Raw genomic sequence first — 23,531 nt, 5'->3', positions numbered from 1 at the left:
AGTCCTTTCCATGGCAAAGGAGCAAGTGTTCAGGCCCCTGGCAGGGACGTGGAGGTGTGGCCAGAAGCAGGAACCACTGCCGAGACAAAATTTCTCTTTCCACTTTACAGATTTTCAGGGAAAGATACAAGTTATGTAACATTGAACAGCGTGGTTCTGGAACTTTTGTGAGAGGACACATGTGTTAAAAACTTTTAAGGCTCTGGAAATCCAAGGACGCTTGGGTGGCAGTCGGTTGAGCATCTGACTCTTGGTATCAGCTCAGGTCATGATCTCAGGGGCATGAGATCGAGCCCCACATCCGGCTCCATGCTCAGTGTGAGGTCTGCTTGAGATTCTCTCTCCCCCTGCTCACGCTCTCTCTCTCTATTTCTCTCTCGCACGCACAAATAAATAAATAAATCTTTAAAAAAAGATTCCCTCTCCCTCTGCCCCTCCTTCCTGCACTCTCTCTCTCTCTCTCTCTCTCTCTCTCTCTCTCTCATAAATAAATAAATAATCTTTATTTAAAAAGAAAAAAAAAAGACTCCCGGAATCCAAAACCTTTTCCCTCACCCCTGAATCTTCCAATAAATTGCTACTCTGGAAAGAAGAACGAGGTATATCCATGCTTCTCATGCTCTCAGGAAAACTCATGCTCCAGGAGGAAACATATCCCATTTTGAGAAGCCCTTCCAGTTCTTTCTACCGCTCTCAAGGCTCCTGCTAAGCATCCCAGGCCAGTTCCATCTCCCTTTGTCCACTCCCCACACGGGATTCCATCTCGTCCATCTTGAACGCCCTTCCCTCTCTGGGAGCTGCACTGGATGCTGGCTCTTCCCTCCCAGACACTGCAGCATCTTGCTGCCTCTCACCGGCTGGAATCAGAGTGGGTGTGAGTCGCTCCCTACCATGGGCAGAACCTGGCTCTGGCCAGGACCTTTCTCCAGGGTCCTCTGATGGTCAGAGGGCCACCAAGGTGAGAGCACTGGTTCCACTGGGCAGTGTTGGGGGAAGCCTTTTGCCTCTCTAGGAAGGGGTTCACTAGATCAGTGATCCCTTGGGTTCTGCCCAATTTTAACAGTCTGGGAGCATAGCACCAAATGGTCCTTGCGACTTGGTTGTCATGGCAACAGAGACACCAAATGGTCCACAAGTGGTAGAGCCAGTTATTTATCTATCTGCAGGTGGTCAGGTGGTCAGCCATGAAGATGTGGGCTCCTCAGTGCATTCAAGAAACGGACATGGTGAACCCAGTGAGTGCCAAGGCCCTAGGCTAGCAGGATATCAGGGCAGTGGTGATCATAGCTACCAGTTACTGAATAAGGAATGCAGGCCAGGCACTGCGCTTGGTACTTGACAGAGCATTCGCTCACTTAATTGTGCATTCAACACCTGTGGTTATATATGTGTCATGCCTTGACCCCCTGACCTGGGGACCCAGAGATGAGTCAAGTTACCCTCAGTCCAGCGGAGAAGACAGATAAGCAAGTGGACTTGTGCCATGATAGAGGGAAGCACAGAGTGCTCTGGGCCCACAGAGGAGCAAATGAGCACCTCAGAGGACACAGATGGTTTCTCAGGGTAGGGGTGCCTGAGCTAAAGCATGAAGGGTGAGTGGCAGCTCTCCAGGCAGAGGTGAGAGGGAGGGGCGTTCAAGATGGACGAGCTTGCAGAAAGCAAGAGGGGAGCAGGTGGGGGAATGAGCCAGTGAAGGAGTACGTAAGTGGCAGCCCTCTTTTAGAGAACTGCAGGTAGCTCATTCTCATGCCATGCAAGACTGGCAAAGACTGAGCAGGAGTCGGCTGGTAAAGCATCTCGAATGTCCTACTCAGGAGCTCAGTTGACCTGGAAAGCTCAGGGAGCCATGGAAAGATTTTACACAACCACATTTGAATCTCGGAATGATTCCTTAATCCGCTCTGTGGAGAGCAGGGTGGATGGAGCAGGACTAAGGGTGGGGATGCAGGCGGGAGGCAGTTGTATTTTACCGAGGAGGAATGATGGTGGCCACACCCAGCGAGGTGAAGCTGCAGGGGTGGGGGTGATTTGGAACTGGTGGGCAGGCAGAACCAGCGGGTGGGTCCTGGTTAGGGCTTGGAGGGAGGCAAGTGAACCTGGGTGGGTGGGAGGTTGGTGACCCCGTTCTCAGAGATGGACCACGCAGGAGGGGGAAAGGGCTCGTTGGCAAAGATGATGAGTTCAGCTTGGGATGTGCTGAGCTTGAGGTACGTGGGAGAATCTAAGTGGAGGGATCCAGGGGCAGCTAGAGAAAAGCTGGGCTTGGGGAGAGTGATCGGGCCTCCGTAGCACACGGCGGGCAGTTGTGGCTGGGGTCTTGAATGAGGCTGCCCAGGAGAGTGATGAGGACACAGAGCTAAGGGCAGAACTGTGTAGAACACCAGCATGTAGGGATGTGCAGAAAGATGGTGAGCTGACTCAGTCTGAGCAGGAGGGACTAGGAGGTAGGAAGGAACCAGGAGGAAGCATCATGGAAGCCAATGGCTGGGTTTCCTTAGTATGAATCCTACAGCCCCCCGGCAAGGTAGGTTGGATTATCCCTCTTTCAATGGTGAGAAAATTGAGGCTCCAGGGGATTAAGACTCAAGTTCACGCAGCTGGTCAGTGGTAGAGCTGGGATTTGAACTGAGGTCTCCCTAACTCTAAAACCCAATAAGCTGTTTCTACTATACCATGTTTAGCAACACAGAGCTTGGCACAAAGTAGATGCTCAGTAAGTGTTTGCTGGCTGGCTGGATGAATACTATTAGCAGCAAAGAAGGCTAAAAGATTTCAACAAACAAGCAAAAAAAAACCCTGGAGTGTGCCTGAGAGCATTGTCCACAGAACGGAAGCAGCTTAGAACTTTTTATAGCGTTGCAGACATGGTGATGACAAAGGCTTGCCTTCCTTCAACTGCTCTGTTAACGATCTTTTAAAGTCCTTTCAGAGCAGGGTTTTTTTTTTTTTTTTCTCTTCTTTCCATTCTTGCTTGCAAACGAAGGATGATTTTAGAATCCAAGCCTTTTTTATTTTGCTAAAGTACATGATGAGTAAAATGGCCTCCCAGTCAGCACTTTCCAATTTTGAAAGATGCTAAAAACTGATCTTTAAAGGCATGTTTCTCTTCTTTATGCATCAAAGGGCCTTGAGGCCTGCTGGAGAGGCAGGAAGGTGGCACCACCTGCAAGCCTGAGCCTCAGGGCGGAGGGCAGGAAGTGACTGGGGTGGGGAGCAGGCCGGGGGGCCAGGGCCCCGGCTGGTCTCCTGCAGGCTGCCTGGCATATCCTCCTGTAGCCTGTTCTCGATGGGGCCGGGCCCCGCCTGGATCCCTGTCCCCCAGAGAGCAGCAATGGGCCCCTCACCTGACCCAGGAGGGAGCCTCAGGAAAACGCCCAGTAAATGTTTGTTGAATGAATAAATGAGTCACAGGAGCTGTTGTGCAAGGCACACATCGAGATAATAAGTGCAGTCCTATTTATAGAGTTTTCAAATATAAGTTTTTTTGGGAGTTAAAAATGGGTTGGGAGGAGGTTATAAAATCCTAATACTAGCTAGCACTTATTGGGCCTTCGCTATGTGCCCGGAACTGTGTGAAGCAGTTTATGTGGGTCACGTCAGGGAGTCCTCCCGGAAGGTAGGTACTGCCGTTTTCCACATTCCACAGGTGAGGAAATTGAGGCTAAGATGCATATAGGAGCCACCTGAGGCGCCCTGAGGCTTGTGGGTGGAGCTGAGATTTGAACAAAGCTCAAAACTCAAAGAGACTCTGAAACTTCTTAATTGGGAAGGCTTGTGGGTTCCAGGAAGGTATAGAAAAGTCTAGAATACTGGGGGGGGGGGGGGCGCTGCAGTCTTATTTCAGCCACCAACTCCTGGGGACCTTAGAAGCTCCTTTCTCTCCCCTGGCCTCAGTTTCCCTGTGTGTCAAGTGAGGAAGAAGATTAGATGCTGTCTCGGTGCCCTGTAGGGTTGGCCTGCCCTTGTTGAAGGAATCAGGGATGCTGCTGGGACCGCTGAGAGCCGCCAGCTTTACAAAGCCTCCAGCCCGTGCAGATTTGTCCCAGGGCGTGCCGTGGAGACCAGGGAGGGCAGCAGGAGCTGAGGGAAAGCTGGCCTCAGAGAGGGCCAGAGCATCCAGGCTGGGCTGGGGTGAGAGGGCAGGGCTCTTGGCTGGGGAGCTGGGGGTGCACGAATGTTCTCTGCCCGTGGCCTCAAGCCCTCGAGTGTGCCTGTCCTCCACTCTCCTTCACACACATGTCCTTCTGTCCACAGGGCAATGACGTGAGGATCATCCTCGGCCAGTTTGACCAGAATATGGCAGCAAAAGTGTTCTGTTGTGTAAGTAAAACTTTGGTCGTGTCACTGCGTCTATGGGGAGTTTCACGAAGCTGTTTCTCAGACTCATTCTCACTGCCTGGTCTGAGCGGGATATAGAACTGGAGTCCGGGTTGTTGGAAGCAGAAATGTTATGGTCACTGCTCTTTCCTCTTTGCAGGGAGCTAAACCCCGAGGGTTCAGAACAGTGCAGTCGTGGGAGGACCTAGCAACCTCAGCTGGCCCAACCCCCCCTCCAGCGCCCTGTCTAAGCTAATGCCCTGCCTGTCTTCTTAGCCTTGGAGGTGGGCCGTGTGCACGGCAGGGTGGGAGGGACCAGACGTCCCGGCAAGGCTGAGCTACCTCAGAGCCCCCTCCCGGCCCTGGAGCAGGGCTCAGAGTCTCAACTTTAGAACGTTCTCTCAACTGTTCAGTATCTACCCCTGAATTCTTTACAACTGTCTGGTGCGTGATAGGCAACAAGGTACCTTTTTATACCTTATCTCACTTCATCTTTTCAGTAAACCATGTGACACAACTCACAATTATCATTATCCCACTTTAGAGATAAGAAAATAGAGGCCCAGCTCGTGGCTGAGCCAAGGCTCCATCCCCGTCACCTGATTCCCAGTCCAATCAACTTCTTTCCACATGATGTTCTACCTACGTACTTGTGAGAGTTCTAACACAGGAACCAAGTCTTTCCATTCTGATGCCCTGGCTCCCTCTCCCCCACCCCAGGTCAGGAGAAGAGTCAACAGAATGAGAGCCCAGTCACGGGAGTGACTCTTTTTTTGTTTGTTTATGTAAAGTCTCAGGTCTCCCCAATAAGCGCTTCCACTTAGAGTGAGCTTATTCTAGGTGTAGTCTCTAGTGATGGGCCATAGGCCTCCGTTCTCTTTGATCTTTTGTTGATGACTTGGATGAGATTATAAAAAAGAGACTTGTAGGAATTTTGGAAGTTGTGAAATATATTGGAAACAGATCCAAGATTGCAAAGAACCCTAACAGGCTGGAATGTTTGCTTCAGTCTAAGGTTAAATCTCATAGCCCTAATAGAAGGTTACATTAGAACAAATCAAGCTGCCTGTGTCCAAGGTGGTAGAGCATAGCTGAGGAGGACTGTGCATTTAGAACAGAAGAGACTTTGGGGTCTTGGTTGACTTCAGGGTTGCTGTGAGTCACCAAGGTAAGCATAACTCTGAGGAGCCAAGGGGACCTCCGGCTGCATGTCCACACCCAGGGAAGGTGGTCCCTCTGCTGTCTGCTGGAGAGACACTGCCTGGGGTATCCTTCTCAGCTCCTGCTACCCCTTTCCAGAGAGATGCAGGAACTCAAAGCGCACCAGGAGTGAGGACAGAATGGTGACCGGAAGCCACAGTCACACGGGGCTGTTTCATCCCGAAGGCTCAAGAACAAAATGAGAACCTCCTGATCATCTCTCAATTTACTGGGGATCCTGGATGGAGTTGGGAGCTCAGGAGCCAGTCTGCGGCTTAGTTGCTGAATTTGGACTTGTTGTTGACACTTCTGGAGCCTTTGTTTTCTCATCTGTAAAGTGGGGATGATAATAGTACCAGTCTCCTAGGATTGTTGTGGAGATTGAATGAACAGAAACACTGCACGGTGCCTGATGGATAGTGAGCCCTCGGTAAATGTCCGCGGTCTTTTTTTGTTTGTTTATGTAAAGTCTCAGGTGTGTGAGAATGGAATGGACCACTGCTGGGCTGGTGAGTTTCCTATCTGATGGTCTTTACAAGATGGTATGAAGCATCCTCTGCTCCAGTTAAGGGAAGCAAGGGGTCTTTCCCTATGAAAATCTAAGGATGAACATGAGAAAAATTGAAAAAATGGAGCAAATGGATTTAATACATTTTACTTCAAAACCTTGCTCATAAAATTTTACTCATAAACCTTTATCATAAAACCTTGTACATTACCATCTGAGGTCCCGAAGTGGCCCATTTTAAAAAGGAAAATAGGGGCGCCTGGGTGGCTTCGTCGTTAAGCATCTTCAGCTCAGGTCATGATCCCAGGGTCCTGGGATCGAGCCCCACATTGGGCTCCCTGCTCAGCGGGAAGCCTGCTTCTCCCTCTCCCACTCCCCCTGCTTGTGTTCCCTCTCTCGCTGTGTCTCTCTCTGTCAAATAAATAAATAAAATCTTTAAAAAAAAATTAAAAAAATAAAATAAAAAGGAAAATAATGCTCCATATTGGAGAATGGAATCTCTTTTGGGGAAGAAACTGGATTTTATCCCTGTCCCTCCCCACCCTTCACCATATCCCCAAGGCCTTGCAAGCAGCTGGTGCATGGTGGGTCATAACTCCAGGAGAAATAAATTAATAAACATGATCCACGAAGACACCACACGGATCGCTGGCCATCTCCCTTTTTCAAGAACTGGAAACAGACCTCATGCTCCGCTCTGAGCCAAACCCAAGTGGGGGCGTGGCTGTGATTCCACTCTGTGCCATGCACTGGGATTATTTTCCGAGTGGCATTTCCAGCCATGGTTTCTGCTTCAGAACAGACGGTGTGGCTGTCTTCCTCTCGACGCAAAGCCCCAGGCTGCCTGCCTTCCACATGGCGTGGGACACCATCCACTTCCTCATCCTACTTTCCTCTTGTTGGACGGTGGACATTTTGCAATGGGCTTCCTCTTAGAGTCTGCGGGTGGCTTTGGTTGTTGAGAAATTCCTTGCAGGTTTTTTTGTTGGGTATTTATTCGAGACCCTCGGAAGCCATCTGCCCTCTTACGTGGTTAGGAAGGAATTCTTCTGGCAGGTCTGGAAGATCCTGAGGAGAGTCTGCTCCATGTCTTCCTACTGGATCAAGACTGGCGTGTGACAGAGGGAGGGGCTGCTCAGAGCGGAGACCCCTGTGAAAGAGCCTTCCTCTCCTCGTCAGGGTCAGAGTGCAGATCCGGTGGAAACAGCCGTATCTTTGCCATCCAAATGCCGCAGTGCAAACTTTGCAGCATGTTGCTGTGTTCTTGAGATTGGAACCGCCACCCAATGGAAGAGCAGACTCCAGCAAATGCAAGACCTATTTATAGCCCTGTGGCAAAATGTTCATTTGGGCTTCAGCACAGAATGAGCATGTCTCCGTCGCTTTTGTCTTGTCCTCCGCCCTCGGGGGTCTATTCTAAATTCTCAAGCACTCTGGCCTGGGTTCTGGTTTTAGCTCCACCAGCTGTGTGACCTCAGGCAGGTCACCTTACACCTCTGGTCTCCAGCTGCCTCACCTCCAAAATGGAAGCAGCAGTCCTTGCCCCAGCGGCCTCACGGGGTTGGCAAGAGGCTTAAATAAGGCCACGAAAGGAGACCATCATCCCAACTGTGAACTGCCTTCTTGATGTGAGGGTTTATTACTATCATTGGTGTGACCGTAATAGGAAAAGGGAAATGTCCTTCTTGCATGGAAAGGGGAGGAGGCGAAAGGAAACATAATAAAAAGAGGAAACTGGATTTTTAAAAATAATTCATATCATGGTTACCTGTCAGCAACTAATAAGAACCAAAGCAGTCCCTGAGACTGAAGAAGGTGAGCTCAGGACTGCCTGTCACCACATGGCAGGGCCCACCGGTGGCCACAGGTCCTGAGATCACATTCCTACCAGAGACAGGGAAAATGAAAACTAAGGTGACCAAGGAAGCTGGAAATGTGTTCAGTCATTCCGCAACCACTTCTTGGGTGCCCTGGGCACACCAGGCACTGTGCTGAGCACCGGAGATCCACAGAAGAGTGGACGCCACCCTACAAAAACTCCCCCTCCAGCAAAGGAGACAGAGAGCATTCCTTTACTCTCAGCTCACATGCTCAGTCCGTCTGAATATGGGAATAGCAGAATGGAGGCCCAGAGCCTTCCCCTCAGGTGCTTTAGATGGTGGATGGTGTATTTAAACCAGTTCACCTACCTTGCAGGGAAGCCTCTTAGACCCTCACACAAAGCCTATTTACTTTTGCTCTGCACATGTTTAACCACCCAGGCGCCCTGCTTTCCAAGCCATAACAGTTTAAAAGCAGCAAGTTCAGAGAAGACAGGGGCTCAATGGCAGTGAAAAGTGCCACCCTAGACCCAGCAGCATGACTGTGCACGGCCCGTAACAGTGACTGGTGTTCAGAATAAAACCATGCATTACAGAAAGGAGAAGGCAACGAGAAAGAGCTGCTAAAATGTGCCCGGATGTAGTGTTGGCCAGGCATGGTACACACGTCATCTCATTTAATTCTTTACACCAACCCAGTGAGATAGGCTTTGCTTTCCACAGGCTAGAGATGGGAAAAGTGAGACCCGAGGAGTTGGGCACCAGAGTTACCCAGCTGGTATGTGGCAGAGAATCTGGTGCTGCTTGACTGTAATCTCCCTTTTTGTTTGTTTGAGAAGGTCAGTAGGAAAATGTTTATCTTCATCAAAACTGAATAACATTCTAAACAAAATCTATTGTCACTCAAATGGGCTAAGCTTCTATTTTCTGGAAAATTCACTCACAAGGAACAGCTCCTAATGAGACAAGGGCAGGTCAAAGAGCTGTCACAGCAGATCCCTGGGCGGCTTCTGACTTCCTGCTCTGTGCTGTCTCTAAGTTATCACGAGGTCTTTGTCCTCAGAGAGTGATGCAGGTCTGCCTCTGTGTCTGCTTAGAAGTCCTGTTGTCCTCACTCTGTATCTGTTGATTCCTACTTAACATACATTCCACATAAGGGCGGCACTCTTCTTGCCTCAACCTGAAAGCTTCCAAAAAGTTTTGTTTTATTTATTTTGCTAAGAAAAGAGGGGAACTTCCAAAAATGGACTTTGAATCTTGTCCCCTTGACTTAGCTGTATGTGTTTGGGCAAATCCCTCGATCTCGGAGCCTCAATTTCATCATCTATAAGTTAGAAATAATAATGCATACCTCATAGGGTTGTTGTGAGAATAAAATAAGATAATGTGTATAATTGGCCAAGCACAATAGGGGCTCAAGATATGTGAGTTCCTCCCTTCCTATGAAGGATGAGAGTTGGAAAGTCTCACAGGTTCTGCCGTTCATACAGTGACCTGGGATCACTGGGATGAACCTTTTGTTCAAAAATCTAGCCCCTCAACAGATCTCAGATTATCTTTTCTTCAAAAGAAAGATTCTTTGGACTAAATCCCATTTATTAGAGGGAAGATCAGGAGATTGCCTCCCTTTATTGAACTGGGATTTTATCCTGTAATTGAAATATGAGGGCTGTGTTTTCTACAACAGTTGTGATAGGGGCAACATTATAATGTAGCTGCTGGAAAAATGACTATGATCTGAGGCTGCATTATGAGAAGTATATTATCTAGAATTGGGGAGGTCAAGGTCCCATATCATCAGAGGAGTCTAGAGAAAACACAGTGTGATCACTGCCTTGAAGTAGTTGAAGGGCTCTTTCATTAAATAATTTCAGTTTAATCTCCAGAGGCTTCACTGAACCAAGGAGATGAGGCCATGGAGATGGTATCTGAGCTTAAGTTAAGGAACAAACATTTTTTTTTTTTTTTAAGATTTTATTTATTTATTTGAGAGAGAGAGAGTGAGAGACAGAGAGCATGAGAGGGGGGAGGGTCAGAGGGAGAAGCAGACTCCCTACCGAGCAGGGAGCCAGATGCGGGACTCGATCCCGGGACTCCAGGATCATGACCTGAGCCGAAGGCAGTCGCTTAACCAACTGAGCCACCCAGGCGCCCAAGGAACAAACATTTTAACTCACATTTATCCCAGTGAGATGCTCCACTGCCCATGCTGCAGGATGGGCTTTCTTAGGTGTTAAGAGAATTCTAGAAGAGTCGCTTCCCCAGATGTAGGAATGGGGGGGATCTCTCCCCCAACTCTCAGACTTGGACTATAACTTTTCTCTAATGTACAGAGGCCATTAGGGTCTCTGGCCCACCCTGCTGTGGACAGAGCCTGGCTAACAACCCAGAGCCTAAGTGGAGGGCAGCCAGAAGCTTCCTGGAGTCCAAAGCAATCCTGCAGGCTCCCCTGCCACGTCCTCTTGGCCTCTGTGCTGTCTCTGTTGTAGGCCAAGGAGCCCAACGGGGCATGGCATGAACTGTTTCCCAATGTGTTCATGGCTCTCCAGGAATGTACTGCAGGATCATTTAAGGGTCATGTTTTAAAATGTGCACAGTTCATCACAGTACACAGAGAGCATCTGTTGCAATGATCACGTGATTTTTATCTTTAATTCCACTAATGTGATGTATTACATTTATTCATTTGTGTATGTTGAACCATCCTTGCATCCCAGGGATAAAGGCCACTTGGTCATAGTGTATAATCTTTCTAATGTGTTCTTGAATTCAGTTTGCCAATATGTTGTTGAGAATTTTTGCCACTATATTCATCAGAGATATCAGTCTATAGTTTTCTTTTCTTATAGTGTCCTTATCTGGCTTTGGTCAGGCCCTCATGTTTCAATTTTTATTCAGTGTTTATTATTTTATTATATATGTTTCCAATAAACTACCTTGGGTCTATTGAGAGATGATGAGGAAAGATAACAAAGCGAATAATAGAAAAATTAATAAACCCTCTGGTAAGAGGAGGCCTGAGCTCCCTTCACCTGTCTCACAGGGCACAAGGCCTTGAACAAATGTTTAACTCTTGGTACCTTCATGGTCAACCCATCTGTTGCAGGCATATGAGGAGAACATGTATGGTAGCAAATACCAGTGGATCATCCCGGGCTGGTATGAGCCTTCGTGGTGGGAGCAGGTGCGCACAGAAGCCAACTCATCCCGTTGTCTCCGGAAGAATCTGCTTGCTGCCATGGAGGGCTACATCGGCGTGGACTTCGAGCCCCTGAGCTCCAAGCAGATCAAGACCATCTCAGGAAAGGTCAGTGCCATGGTCTGCCCACTTCAGCCCCCAGGCCCATCTCTTTTGATCATCTTGTCTGATGATGTTGGTACAAAGTGCCCAGATCTTGTTCTGGCCTCTGCTGTGTGACTTTGAGCAAATCACTTGACCTCTCTGAGCCTGTTAAATGGGGATAGCCAGACCTCTACTGCATGCCCCTCTAAGGAACTTGAGAATCAAATGAGGTAAGGGTGCTTTGTAAGCACAAAACACGTAAGCAATGGAGTCCTGATTTTGACAGCACCAACTACAGGCCCGGTGTTTCAGACTTTGTCGGGCTTTCACTCCATGTACCTCGGACCTGGAATGTCATTTCTCAGGCTCACTGGTGCTCCTGTCAGCCTAGAGGAGAGGACAGACCCCCTCAAGTAGACTTTGGGAAACATGAGCTGTAGACCAGCCAGACTGGCTTGAACCCCATTTTGCCACTTACCAGCTGTGTGAACTTGAGCTTGAGTTGTCCAAGCCACGGATTCTTCATCTGTACAATAGGGTAGAAATACCCTCCTCTGGTGGCAGATTGTGCAATGTGACTGGCGTGGTGCCCGGTCCCTCAGTGCTGTCATTCCTGGGAGCAGGACCTTGGACAGGGCGCTCCACATGTTCCCATGGGCGTTACTAACCCCTGCCTCTCCCCCCACCCCCCCACCCCGCTTATCCCGGAGAGCTGCAAGAGGGCCAGGTAATGTGACATACGTAAAAGTATTTCAGAAGTACACCGTTACCTGTCAGTGTAAATGTTATCAAGAATCAGGGGATGGCGGCCCTGGTGAACGAAGACGGTTCTATCTCGTAGTCCTAACCGCCAGCCAGTATCGAGGAGAGCGGTGCACACAATTCCCTTCTGTCTTCTCTGAGCTCAGATGGTTCCTTTCTCCACCCGACCCCAGTTCCACTGAAGGAATTAAACTTCATGGCAAAGCTATATAAAATTTTTGTATATAATTTTTTAGCTATTATTTAATCTCTATCAGAGCCAGCTCCAAAAGAATGATTTATTGATTTCTCAAAAAAAACGGCAAATCATGAGGACACATTTTGTAAACAACTCTTTAGATCATGCTGGCACCTGAGGGATGCTGGAAAAACACTCTGGCTAGAAAATGTTGGAAGAAATATTTTCATGCAAAAATCAATGAGCATACAGAAACTTTTCTGAGATGCTGAATAATGTGCAGAAAGAACTCATTTTATTTCAGTAAGTATTATTTTTAAAGACGTCAAAGTTTGTAGTTTATTAGCAGAAATTTGAGTCCAGGGACACCCTGGACTCTAATCTCAAAATAATATAAAATTTGAGGAAAATACAAAAACTAAGAAAAAAAATTTCACACCCGCAGACAGCATAAGTGAACTGAGGACTTTAGGAGACCAAAGACAGAAATGATTACATGCAAAATCTGTGAGCGTAAGGGTCGTAAGACACCATGAGAAGGGCCTTGAATGTCGTTCCAAGGAGCATGGATGTTACTGGGTGGGTGAGCAATGCACGGATATGAGCAGTACACGGGAATGCGTTTTAGGAAGTTCATTTTTTGCAGTATCTTTTAGAGGTAGTGCTCTGACTTTATAACATCTCCCAGGTCACTGACCTGCATTTTAATTTTCTTCATTTTAATGGTTTTTATTTAGGACTGGTGCTGAGGCTGACCTCACCCCCATAACTCTGTGCCTGGGAATGGAACACTTTGTGGGTATTCCTGGGGTTGTTCACTTCACCCCACAGTGTGGGTGACCTACTCATTGGCCTCCCAGGATGGAACAGTGCCAGGCTCCCGGCATGGGGCAGCTTCCAAAATTCCAGGACACCCAGCCCCTGCCTCTGAAGTGTTTGAAGCAAGAGACACCATTTCTTACATTATCCTGAGGTTACGAGATGATTGAAGTTATGCAAGAAAATCTGAGGCATCTGCCTCTTGAAATCAGAGTTTTAGGGCTCTCCTACAGATTATCTAGACCAACCTCCCATCAGATTCTCAGATCCTTCCAGTAGCAGAGGACTCACTACTTCTCCCTGAATTTCCCCCACTGGTCCCTCAGGGCCCACACAGGTCCTATGGATGGTGGCCATCTCCCCAGCGACAATCCTTGTCCAAATTAAACAGCCCCAGTCCCTCCAGTTGTAATTCACATGCCTAGTGCAGAACCTAAGGGCAAAATTTAAGGCGATGCTAAAAACCTCAGTAATCAAGATGAAAAGTATTGTAATGCAATATTTTTTTAAAAACTCAAAATTAACACACACAAAAAAAAATCCGTGATGAACAAAACGTCAACATTTTAAACAAAGGTAAGATTCACAGGACTGGGATTAGGGAGAACTAAGTGATTTAAGTCACACAATTGCAAGACTGGATCTTGTCTTTATTTAAAATGTTGATGTTTTGTTCATCATGGATTTTTTTTTTTTTTGCATTCGTTTTGATTTTTAAAAATACTGCCTTAAAATGTCATTTCTCTTGATTAATGAGGTATTTGGCTCCCTCTTCGTTTTCACACCTTGCTCGTCTTCCCCCCAGTCCTGGCCCTGAACAGGTTGTGTTTATCAAACTCCTTCCCCACTCAGCCCATCCTCTGTGCTTGTTCTTGTTGAATTCTCTCTCCCTGGGGTGTGGGGCCCGCGGTTGAATAAAGCATTCTTATTTGTGGTCTGACCACAGCCAAGTTCCCCTACTCATCTCCAAGAATATATGGTCAAAGGAAGGTCTAGAGAGGTGGGAAATAGTTCTTGAATTTGAATTTGTGTTATACATGACTGCTGGGGACTGTGCTCAGTCTGGTACAGGCTGCTGAGCTGAGGCGTATATTTTGGGGTCCATCGGTGTCCATGAAGATAAGCAGACACTTGTAGAAGCAAGTCAGTGAGCTCTTGCCATCCATATTAGGGAAGCTAAGCAGCAGAAATGGGAAGGGTCATACCCAAGATCCTTGTAGTGGGTTGAATAGTGGCCCCTAAAAAGATAGGTCAATGTCCTAACCCTTGGAACCTGTGAACATGACCTTATTTGGGAAAAGCATCTTTGCAGATATAATTAATTTAGGAATCTTGAGATGAGGTCATCCTGGACTACCTGGGTAAACCCTAAATGCAATGGCGAGGGTCCTTAATAAGAGAAAGGCAAAGGGAGGTTTGCCACATGAAGGTGGTCATGTGATGGCGCAGGCAGAAACTGGAGTGATGCCACCACGAGAAAGAGAATGCCAAGGATAGCCGGCAGCCACCGGGAGCTAGGAGAGAAGCATGGGATGGATTCTCCCTCAGAGCCTCCAGAGGGAACCAGCCCTGCCGACACCTGAGTTTTGGACTCCCGGCCTCCAGAACTGGGAGAGAATAAACTTCTGTTGTTTCAAGCTACTCTGTTTGTGGAAATCTGCCATGGCAGCCCCAGGAAACTGATACAGTCACCCAGCAGGTCAAAGACAGCGCCAGGACCTGAAGCCAGGACGGCTTGTTCCCTACCCAGAGCCCCTTCCCCTCTGCCATGCTCTCCGCCCAAGACTTGTGACAAGCGTAGAACAGAATGCACCCAAATGAGCCCTTTCTGTCTCAGCCAGCCACCACTAGTAGGTGGCATACGGGAGAGCATGGGTCTGGTGCTCAGGAGATCTGGCACAGATCCTGGCATTCCACCAATTAATCTGCCTCCAACAGTTAGTCATTCTCCTCCCCCCCCCCCCCACCCCAGCCTCAGTTTCCCAACTGAAAAGGAGAGATTTGGACCAGATAACTCCTGGGTTCCTCTCACAGCTAAGTCCTCTGGCTCTGTGTAAATATGGTACTGGGTTCTTACAGTGTGCTGTGTGACATGGCTGTGATGTCACTTAAACCTTGGGATCCCTGGGATAAAGGTGACTGCTGGTAGAGAAAGTTGTAGAATCAGGCAACAGTGGCCCCTCTTGGAATGTGTTCTCTGAGGTGTCCCCTCCCATACACCTGTTGCCAGTCAGGCCATCCCCAACTCTTTCACTGGCACCCAGGAGAGTTCTGGTAGGAGGAATAACAAGGCCTTGGTCTCCAGAGTACATTCATCAGTCTCTTCCTATTGGAATTTCCAATGATGAGACAAATTCAGACCTTCGGGCTTCCCCGAACACATCCAGAGCTCAGTCTTCTGGAACCTCATGAGGACAGTCTCTGGGCACTTGCTTTGCTCTACTCACTGAGACTCCCCATTACCTCTCCGCTCCTCCATAGGAACTCTTTGACATTGGTGATTTCCGTCGTCAGCTTTCCCTTTCCAATGTCCCGTTAGGCTTGTTTCCATTGTGAGCCTTTACAACTCTGGCCAGGTTTCTCTGGTGATGGCTCAGCCTCTCTGGACATTTTTCCCATTCTCCTGCTGAGACAGCTGGACCAAGGCACCAGATGGAGATGTTCACAGAACCCTGGAATCACTGGGGACCTCAGAGGCCCCAATCCCCCATCAAATGCACAGGCTCATTCTTTGGAAGAGTTTTGTAATGTTTTCTGGCAAGAAGCTTCTGCAACCACCCGTGACTGTTGATTTAACAGTGCAGAAATGGAGGAAACACAAATCAAGTGAGTCCTTAGTGGAGAGCCAATGACCCAGGAAAAGCTGCACCCATCTCATCGTCACTGCCAAGTGAGCTCCCTGACAAAGAACGTGGAACTTCTGGGAAGTTCTGGGGTCTAAAGAGGAGGAAGGGAAGGGGCCATGGAAAAGTAGGCGTGCTCCCTGGGGAGGTCATCCTTCACAAGGCCACCCTTCACAAGGCCACTGCCTCTGCCTCCCACCTTCCCCACAAAGCTCCTGTTCCGCTTGCTTCCTCTGCCTCCCACCTTCCCCACAAAGCTCCTGTTCCCCTTGCTTCCCTAGGAATTCACTTCAGTGGGGGACAGGTAGTGTAGCAGAGGAACATGGGCTCCAGAGGAAAGGTGTGGTAGCCTCTGGAGGGTCATAAGTAATAAGGGCACTGGCTAGATTTGAATTTTGGCCCCACCACTTCCCAACTAGGAGACTGAAAGATAGCTAGTTGTCCATACCGATATCCATAGCCCCCCGGTGTACCTCAGTAACACAACTCTGGTTTTTAAGTAGGTATGTTGCCACCCAGCTGAAAAGGGACATTTCCCAGCTTCCCATGTAGCTAGATATAGCCAGGATTCTAAGTCTGGCCAAGGAATATAAGTAGGAGTGTTATATGGGATTTCTGGAAGTCTCCTTTAAGGGGAGAGCTTGCCCTTCTTTTCCCTTCTCCTCTATGTTAGCTGGAATGTGGATGGGATGGTTAGAGTTCTGGCAGCCATCTTGGCTCAAGAAGTGACCGTGAGAAGGAAGCTTCATTCTAGGGTAGTGTTGCATACAGGTAGGAGCTGGGTACCTGATTACACTATGGAGCTGCCATGGCAGCCATGCACTGCCAACGTATGGACATCTTTTACGTGAGAGAAAAATAAACCATCTCTAAGTCACTGATAATTTTTTTTTCAGTTATATGCAGCTGAATTGGGTGACATAGTGATAGTGATACAATGACATTGGGCAAGTCATTTGACTTTTCTGAAATTGTTTCTTATCTACAATATTGGGGTAATAATACCTTTTATAAGATTTATAAGAATTAGATAAAGTAAAGCGGAGAAAAGTATCTTGCAGAGTGCCAAACACATAATAGGTGCTTGACAAATTGTGGTCTCTTCATTAGCACAGCAGCCTCAGAGCTGGGGAAAGGAGCAGTGAGTCAGTTTACACACACATGTACACAAATCTACTCTGGCTTGTTGTTGGGATTTTACTGAATTTGTAGGTTGATGCAGGAAAAAGTGACTTAATAATATATGAACATGAATTTTGTATATCCCTGCATTTACCAAGGTCATTTTTAATTTCTCTCAGAAATGTTTTGTAATTTTCTGTATGGAATTCTTGCACATACTGTGTTTGGTTTATTTCTAGGTATTTGAGGTATTTTGGTGAATATATGTGCAAATTACTATTGGGTGCATACGTAGGGGTGGAATTTCTGAGTCACAGGGTATGCATATGTTCAGCTTTAGTAGACCCTGCCAAACAGATTTCTAAAGTGGTTGTACCAATTTACACACCCACCAGCAGTGATTGAGAGCTCCAGTTGGTTCACATGCTCACCAACATTTGGTATTGTCGGCTTTTTAATTTTAGCCAATCTAGTGGGTGTGTAGTGGTATTTCATTTGAGTTTTAATATACATTTCTCTGATGACTAATGAAGTCAAATATCTTTCCATATCTTTACTGGCCATTTTGATACCCTCTTTTACAAATTTCCTGTTCAAGTCTTTTGCCCATTTTTTCTACTTGGATTCTCTGCCTGTTTCTTATTGATTTGTAGTTCTTTTTAAATTCTGCATATGAATCCTTGGATGGTTATATGTATTATTTATATCTTCCCCCGTTCTTGAACTTACACCTTCACTTCCTTAATGATGTATTTTGGTGAACAGAAATTCTTAATTTTAATGTAGTCCAGTTTATTCATCTTCTTTATGATTAGTATATCTGTGTTCTATTTAAACATCTTTGCCTACCCACAATCATGAAAATATTTTCCTATCTTTTAGAAGTTTTTTTTTTTCCTTTTCACATTTAGATATAGAATCCACATGAAATTGATTTTATGTATGGTGTGAGGTAAGATCAAGATTCATTTTCTGCCCATATGGATAACCAGTTGATTCAGAACCACTTATTGAAAAGTCCATCATCCTCACCATCCACCCACCCCCATGCTATAGTGACAACTTTGTCATAAATTAATCATTGTATATAATGTGGATCTGTTCCTGAACTTTCCATTCTCTTCCATTGGTCCATTTCCTTATCCATTAACCAATACCACTGTCTTAATAACTAAAACCTTATTATATAAGACCTGATACCTAGTCATGTAATCTTTCAACTTTGTTCTTCTTCTTTAAGATTTTCCTGGATGTTCCTGGCCCTGATGTCATTTTTCATTTAGATCTACTCACATATTCACACTTTCCATTACTTCTCATTCCTTCCTGCATTTATGTTCTTCTGTTTATGATCACTTTCATTCTGCCTGAAGAACTCCTCTTGGTCTTTCTTTTACTGCAGGTTGGCTAGAGACAAATTCTCTCAGTTTCTGGTTCTCTGAAATTTTCTTTCTTTTGTCTTTAATTTTGAGGTGTAGAATTCTAGATAGTCTATTATTTGTCTTCTGGCTTCCATTGTTTCTATTAAGTCAGGTCTTCTGAAGGTAATGCATCTTCCTTTCTCTAACTAGTTTTAAGATTTTGTCTTTGCTTTGGTCTTCAGCAGTTTTACTATGCTGTACTAAAATGAGGCTTTCTTTGGGCTTATCTTGATTGTAGTTCACACAGTTCATACAACTTCATGAATCTGTGGATTGATACGTGTTTGGAGAGATTCTAGCATAATATCCTTTTAAATATTGTTTCTCCCTGTTCTTTCTTTCCTCACATTCCAAGACAACAATTATATATGTAAGACATTTTCAACATATTCCATATATCTTATGTTCGTTTCTTATTTTCTACTCTTTTTTTCCCATCTGTGTTTCAGTCTGAATATTTATTAACTATTTACCGCTACTACCCTTTCTTCTAGTTCACTAACCTACTTTCTGCTCTAATATGCTGCTTCATCCATCTATTGAGTTAATTTCAGTTGTCGTATTTTTCATTTTTAGACTCTTCATTTTATTCTCTCTCTTTTTTTTTCATAGCTTCCAATTCTCTGGTAATATTCTGCATCTTTTCATCTATTTTTTTGAACACATAGATGTTCCTCTTTTAAAGTCATGTCTAATAACTTCAAGATTTGGATCATCTGTGAGTCTGTTTCTGTTGTCTATTTTTCTTCTTTCCTTTATTCTTTCCTTCCTTATGCCCTTCCTTACTTTTTGCCTGCCTGCCTGCCTGCCTTCCTTCCTTCCTTCCTTCCTTTTCTCTTTTTATTATTTGGTCCTATTTCCTGGTGTACCTGTTACATTTTATTAATATAATTGGAGATGAAAAAATATAGAGACTACAGATGGTGTTATCTTTCTTCAGAGAAGATTTATTTCTCTTTAAGAAGGTAGCTAGACTAGGGGAAGATCACCTAATCCAATCAAGAATTGATTGGATTCCAATTGAATGATTCCAGTCTTGGTTTTATTTTTTTGTTTTTGTTTTAAAGATTTTATTTATTTATTTGACAGAGACAGACACAGCGAGAGAGGGAACACAAGCAGGGGGAGTGGGAGAGGGAGAGGGAGAAGCAGGCCTCCTGCTGAGCAGGAAGCCTGATGCAGGGCTCCATCCCAGGACCCTGGGATCATGACCTGAGCCGAAGGCAGACGCCTAACGACTGAGCCACCCGGGCACCCCTTGGTTTTGGTTTTTATAGACCTGGTCTATTTTGGTTTGCTCTTACTCCTAGTATTTGCCCTTCATTGTTATCAGCTGAAATCCTGGGGTGTTTACTGGCCCTGGAGTTCAACTTTTGTCTTCCCTGATACTGTGAGACTCCAAACACTTCTGTTTCATTTCTAAACCCCTCAGCCACTGCTTTTTCTTGGCTTCTCAGCCTCTTGCTTTATGCAGCTTAGTTATCATGAAATATTTCAAGTGCAAAGGCCAGTCTGAATACTGGGCTCACTTTTCTGTGCTGCTTTTTCCTCTAACACCTTGGTCCTACAAGCCTTGCTATCCTGATAACCCTGAACTGTAGTTTTTTGTCTTGCCCTCCCTGTGGGACTCTGACCCAGTGCTTTGTTTTCTTGCAATTAACTTTCCTACCTACAAATCAGCAAATGCCTCCAGGGGAAACAGCGAAGATTGCTGGACTCTTCTCAAAGTATTCTCTTCTTTCCAGCATCTTGCTCCTCAAGTCCTAGATGTCCTGGTTGCTCTATGATGCCTTTGAATAGCTATTTTTATGTTTTATTCTGCTTCTCTGAATGTTCTTCATGGGAGCTTTGGTCTGATATAAGCCATTTCATCACCGTCAGAGTGGAAGTGTGAACTGAGACGATTTTGCTTCAAAGGTAGAAAACAGCACCCTGGGGACAGGGTAGCCTGCCACTGTCTTCAGCTCTGAGGGGCTGTTATGCATAAGAGGGAACAGCCATGTTTACCACAGCTCCACAAGGAGACACTGCATGCAGAATACAGGTCATAGGGAGGTGCTGCAGATGCTGCATCCAGAACACAAATCTCCTAGATGGCAAGCACTCCTTAAGTGGAAGCTCTTTCTGAAGAGAGGGTGAGCTTCTCAGCCCTGGAGGAGTCTAAGATGGAGTTCAGCAAACATCTAGAAGTTAGTATTGAGAAGATCCAATAATCGGATTGTAGGAGGGACTTAATCAGTGGTAACCAATTTGTATATTCTTGAGATCTTAGAAGGTTGATAGAAATACAGATTCTGAAATTATCCCATAGACGTACTGAATCAAAATGTAGGGCTCTGGCGTCTGCATTTAACAAGGTCCCCAGGCGATCTGCAGACTGGGGTACAGAAACAAGGAGACTAAATAACTCCCCCTAGTGTACCTCCCAAATGAGACTCTGGGATTCCAAAATCCCACAGGGGATGCTAGAGAGAAACTCTGCCAGTTTTGCCACTCTGGGGATGGCAGCTGGAGATGTGGAAGGGGATGGGTTCTTCACCTTCTGCTGTCTTCTGTCCATGAGGCTCCTCTCTCCCTGAAAGCAGGACTCTGCTTGGTTCTGTTGGAATGACAGACCCATAAGGTTTAGTCACATTGTGGGTTAGCAAGCTTGTGTGGGCTAGCCTGGGAGCCTAACCACTATTTATAACATAGTTTCTGTGGAAAAATATGTTCCAAGTTCCAACAACTGCCTTTCAAAAATATGCTGGAGCACAACCTGTCAGTAATTGGGACTATCTATATAAAGTTATTTGCTCAGAAACTTTTAGCATCTCCTGATAAACCTGACCTCAGAGAATGAGTAATTAATCAGCCTTCAGTGTCAGCTCTACAATGGAAGAAATTCTTCTGCCCTGAATAATCAGAGGCCTGCTTGAAGAACAACTACTACTTTTTCTCAGACAATTGTGAGAATGTTTCTTCCTGCTGTCATTGTTTTGCCCAAGGGAGATTGGTGCTGGCTTCACCTGGGAAGTGATGAATGGCCTGGGATATAATGTGGTGGCAATGACTTCAACTCAGTGCTTTGCTAAGACAGTGAGAATGAGGTCACCTTGCGGGGCTTAGCTACACCTGTCCCATTCCAAGGACTCTTCCCACAGAAATGAGGTCAACAGCCATATTTCCATTGTTCTCCCCCTACCTCCTGCCCCCCACCCCCTGGGTGAAGAACAGTGTTAAGAGAAAGATGTGGATTTATAAGTACACATGTAAAAAGTATACATAGGGGCTTGTGTTCACTCCAAGGTCAAACTGAATAAATGATATGATTTTGTTCCCCCTACTGTCTCCACAAAAAATGACCCCAGTAAACGACATTAAGGAAGTTAAAAGATTATACTCATTTATCCCTTGGTGAGACCACACTGAGAATGTTTGCCTCAGGTCTGGGCCCCTGACTTTAAAAGGGTCATAGGAACCTTGAAGGATGACCCAGTGGCATGTTCTGGGTAGGGAAGAGGTCTGGAAACATCATCTGAATATAATTATTAGGTTGAAAAAACAGGACTCCAATACAGACACCAGCAGCCCTCGATGCTTTTGTATTAATCAGAGAAAGCTCACAGGAGCAAAATCCAGGAGAGAAGAAGTCAAGGGGGCCTCAGAACTTTTATACTTAAAGCAATTAGAGAAAACAAATTCAAGTAATTTGTAATACTTTTAACATAGCCAATAGCTAAATTAATAACCAGAAATAGACCCAAATCATCTTTAAAAATCAAAGAAAATATAGTCAAATAGTAAAAGATGGAAAAATAATAAGAATGCACTTAAACAAAACATTGACAGGTGTGACTATCACCATAACATTTATGGTAGAAAAAAGAAAAGCACCTAAGAAATAAAAATTGCCTATCCGTACTTGAAAGGAGCTCACTCTACTCATTAGTCAGAGAGATGCAAATTAAAATTAAAAGGGGATGCACTTTTTTTTCTTAACCTAACAAACTGAAGATTTTTAACATTGTAATAGCTATTATTGTCAAGGATGCAGGGAAATGGGTACTTTCATACCCAGGGGGATTTTAATTTCTCATATTTGGGGAGACTATCTTGGCCCAGATATGGATGAATCGTGTTTAAGTTTGTTACACTCTTTGCCTCAGCAATTATACTTCTGGGAATTTATTCTGAAAAAAATAAGTACCACTATGTGTTCAGAAAATTTAGATACAAGGATGCTTTTTGTAGTCCTATAATTGGGACAAATTCAAAACAGCCTAAATGTCCAGTAATTGGAGATTGGTTAAGGAAGTAAGGTAGGGCATGCATGCACCAGAGAACTGTTGGCCCCCCTCAGCACAGATGTCAACGCAACCTGGGCTCCTCGGGGCACCCTGCGTGGCCGGGTCCGGTCAGCCACCTCTACTGTTAGTAACAGTGGGTGACATTTGTGGTGCAGCAGCATGTCCTGGACACTAGGCTGGGCACTTTGCACGCATCATGTCACTGAATCCGCATGGCCACCCAGCAAGGGAGGACACAGAGACCTGGAGGAGGTAAGACCTCGCCCCACGTCACACTTAGCAAACCACAGAGCCAAAGCTGGAGGGCAGGCTTGCCTGCTTCCAAATCCTCTGTCCTTAACCACTGTGCCAGGCTCCTACCTATGTTGCCAAGAGGAAACTTCCAGATCACCTGATCCCACCTCCTCATTTTTCAGATGGAGAAATTGAGGCTTGGGAAGGATCTCTGTAGGTATCGCCATGGGTTCTGGTGATACCTCAGCGATCAAGACAGAAAACATCTTGACCCCATGGAGCTTAATTCTAGTTGTGGGAGGGAGGGGAGGAGGAGGAGGGAGGGCTGGAACAACAGACAATGGGCAAACAGACGCATAAGTAGGGAAGTTGCAGGCAGTGAAAAGTGCAGTTAAGAAGATCAAACCAGTGGATAGAGAATGCCTGGGGTGAGGGGTTTTTAGAAAGGGTGGGTCAGGGAAGCCACCCCTGAGAAGTGACAAGTGTTGACATTTGAATGCGGAGAATATCATGCAACGAGCTGGGGAAGCTTTCTGGCAGAGGAAACAGCTGGTGCAAAAGCCCTGAGGTACGAACAAACTTGATGTGATCAAAGGACCAAGAGGTCTAAGGGAGAGAGTGCGCCTCATAAGGGACCCCACCCCGCATGCTCCGCGGGGAGGAGGGAGGAGGAGGGTGGAGAGCTGAGAGCAGGGGGGGGGGGGGGGGGGGGGGGGGGGGGGGGGGGGGGGGGGG

The 23,531-nt window shown here is 46.2% G+C and overlaps 1 protein-coding gene across 1 annotated transcript in view; it reads left to right on the top strand.

Moving 5' to 3' along the window:
- The window catches only part of GABBR2 (gamma-aminobutyric acid type B receptor subunit 2), a 230,607-nt gene that overhangs the window by 74,812 nt on the left and 132,264 nt on the right, over window positions 1-23,531 (top strand). Inside the window, exons 5-6 of the mRNA XM_044920417.1 lie at window positions 4,255-4,320; window positions 10,952-11,152. Coding sequence (XP_044776352.1) covers window positions 4,255-4,320; window positions 10,952-11,152 — 267 coding nt within the window. The remainder of the gene's footprint in view (window positions 1-4,254; window positions 4,321-10,951; window positions 11,153-23,531) is intronic.

The sequence above is a fragment of the Neomonachus schauinslandi genome, chromosome 13, assembly GCF_002201575.2.
Source record: "Neomonachus schauinslandi chromosome 13, ASM220157v2, whole genome shotgun sequence".
In the NCBI taxonomy this organism is placed as follows: domain Eukaryota; kingdom Metazoa; phylum Chordata; class Mammalia; order Carnivora; family Phocidae; genus Neomonachus; species Neomonachus schauinslandi.
The sequence above is the reverse complement of the archived record's forward strand: the minus strand, read 5'-3'. Positions and strand labels throughout refer to the sequence as shown.